The 2,705-nt window shown below is 39.2% G+C and overlaps 1 protein-coding gene across 1 annotated transcript in view; it reads right to left on the bottom strand.

The window, feature by feature from the left end:
- Window positions 1-2,705, bottom strand: part of LOC119407809 (ceramide synthase 2) — a 16,229-nt gene continuing 13,524 nt past the window's right edge. Inside the window, exons 9-11 of the mRNA XM_037674635.1 lie at window positions 1,298-1,404; window positions 268-424; window positions 1-192 (exon numbers count right to left, since the gene is read on the bottom strand). Coding sequence (XP_037530563.1) covers window positions 1-192; window positions 268-424; window positions 1,298-1,404 — 456 coding nt within the window. The remainder of the gene's footprint in view (window positions 193-267; window positions 425-1,297; window positions 1,405-2,705) is intronic.

Below are 2,705 nucleotides of genomic sequence, written 5' to 3'. Positions count from 1 at the left end.
CTATCTGGCTTTCGGCAGCCTGCTGGTTACACTCCCCTGATTGGTCAGGTTGTTCAGGACACAGTTGCTAGCCAGCGATGTCTTTTGCCTTTGCTCCCAGTTGCATTCATTTCCTTCATCCTCTGGTTCCTCCTCCACCTCCTTGTCATTGTCGTCTTCACTGTCTGCATCACTGCGTTCATCTCCCTCAACCTTTGGAGAAAAGTTCAAGGTTATGATCGACCCTCTAAATGTACAGCTGCCATTTGCTGATTCAGCAGCACTCACCTTGCCCTTGAAGACAAACTTGCGGACCATCCTCACAATAAGGTAGGCCCAGAAGATGTGCAGCGCTTGGAGCACCAAGAGCAGAATGTTGAAGAAATAATACCCAAAAAATGGCTGGTAGAACTCAAGAGACAGCACCATGGTTGTGTGGATAATTCTGGAAAACAAAAGGATGCACACTTGTATATAACAGTGGTGGGCACAGCTTAAAAAAAGATAGTTTTGCAACAAAAATGGCTAAATCATGTCATCTGGACCTGTTTCAGAAATGGGTCCAGCTGACATGATTTAGCCATTTTTGTTAATTCAGCACTGTTTTTCTGTATCAGATCGGCCGACACTAAATCAAAGATATCGGTATCGGACTGGTAGTGAACACAAAAAAAAAAAGTGGATCTGTGCATCTCTAATCTGGACAGTATATTTTTTAAACTGTCCAGATGACCTGACTGACCATTACTGGGCAAAGCAGAACTCTGCTGTGCTGAAACAGAGTGATGCATTCAATGTGAGTCGGACGTCTCACTCGTGTCATTTACTATAATGAATTAACTCACTTTAGCAATCCTCTTTGTGGTTAACTACTTTCATATACTAGCTACAAAGATGCTATGAGCCATCATCAATATTCTCTTGGTAATAAATCTGTATTATAGTAAAGATGTGTGAAGAAATGTGTGAGAGTCCTGTCCCAGAGACAATGTTAGCATAGCAAAGCATGCTGGGTAGGAGTTATGTGTGCAATGTTTCTGACTGTTTACGATGTTTCTGAGTGTGAAAATGTTTGTTTCATGTTTTCAAAGTTAGAGCAAATGTTTATCCACTAAACAGAAAGTTGGTTCCGTTATTAGCGGACTAGCAGAACCGTGCCCATCACTGATACTTACATATTACAAACAGTCATATTATTGTCTTTTTCTACTGCAGTTTTTTAACATACATTTTAATTGAAATGGTCACAAATACTCACAAATGGTCACTAAGTTAAAAGCAGCTGATTCATCAGCCTCAAGCCAACGTTCAGTCTTACCTGCAAGGAAACACCACCAGTCTTGTAATCAGGAAGACGACGGCAAAGACGACAAACAGTGAATCACACGTCCTCGTCCACACTGCATAGTGAAACATCTTGGCAGACTTGTGAAGAAAAATAGACACCAAAAGTACAACTTATTCATTAATTCAAACACTGACACTGTATATGCAGTTTGTGTTTCTGAAGAAAGACTGAAGGAGGGTTAAACCCAGATTCTGCAGAACATTGTATCATCGAGATTTACCATGAAGACATTTAAGTGACTTTAAGCGATCCTAAAGGTTGTGTACTTGACAAGGAACTGAAAAGCAGCATGGTATTCACTGCTGAGTTTAAGGTTTTTAGATGTTCAAGCAGCTTCTACCCAACAACGCCTTTTTGCTTCCTCTTGGCTCAGTGTTAGAACTTCTAACCCCTGAGACTTTTCCAAAAGAGACTGTTTCAAGTGGGTTCTTTACAAATGCAGATGACTGTAAACTTGTTCAGATAGAGACTAAATACAAAGCAAGCCTGTCAAGAAGAGAGGAAAGACATTAAATAGAGTCAAAGAGAGTCTAAAATTAAAATTATTACAGCAAGTCAGTTTGTGCATGAAGAATGCAAGTTACTACGGTATTTGACTTTGAAAACATCTCCTTTAATCTCTGTGCTTCTTATTTGTTTCTCCCAGCACACTTGCCTGTAATAAATCTTGTCACATTTTTTTCAGTTCTAGTTTTTAGTCCACTCAGACTTCAGCAATTTGTGTTGACATCCACAAACGTCAGACCAATACTAAATGTTCAAACTGAAACAGTATTCTTCAAGATATAAAAACTGCATATTTGACATGTGTCCTGACATTGAACCTAAACCTCAAATCTGATTGTACTCTTTGCATCTCTTTGTAACATCTGTATCTTTACATCTCGACACCATTGAGCCAATTGTGAGGTAAAATGATTAGCCCTTCATTCTTCCTCAGCTTTAAGATGACGCCGACTATCTTGGTTTTCAGATCTTATCAGTGACATGTAGGATTATCAGTCAAATAAAACAAAAGGACGAGGAAGTAGTTGTATCTCTGCAAGACCAGGGAGTTAAACTCAATCTCTTTCTGTAGATTCGTGGACACACCTAAAGATTTTTCTTGTGACTTTCTAGTGTTATTATAGGTCACAATACATTTGCCTGTATTCTGTTCACAATACACTGCAATGTCTAAAAGTTTACTGTAACTATAACTGTAACTTCAAAAAGCATTCAATACAAAAACAACTGGACTTTATTTGTAACAGAAGACGTTTCGCTCCTCATCCGAGGAGCTTTCTCAATTCAAAGAGCAGAGAGTGAGAGATACAGGTTATAAGGCTGAGTGAACCTGTATCTCTCACTCTCTGCTCTTTGAATTGAGAAAGCTCCT

The sequence above is a fragment of the Nematolebias whitei genome, chromosome 3 (assembly GCF_014905685.2).
Source record: "Nematolebias whitei isolate Nwh7 chromosome 3, NemWhi1, whole genome shotgun sequence".
Classification (NCBI taxonomy): domain Eukaryota; kingdom Metazoa; phylum Chordata; class Actinopteri; order Cyprinodontiformes; family Rivulidae; genus Nematolebias; species Nematolebias whitei.
The sequence above is the reverse complement of the archived record's forward strand: the minus strand, read 5'-3'. Positions and strand labels throughout refer to the sequence as shown.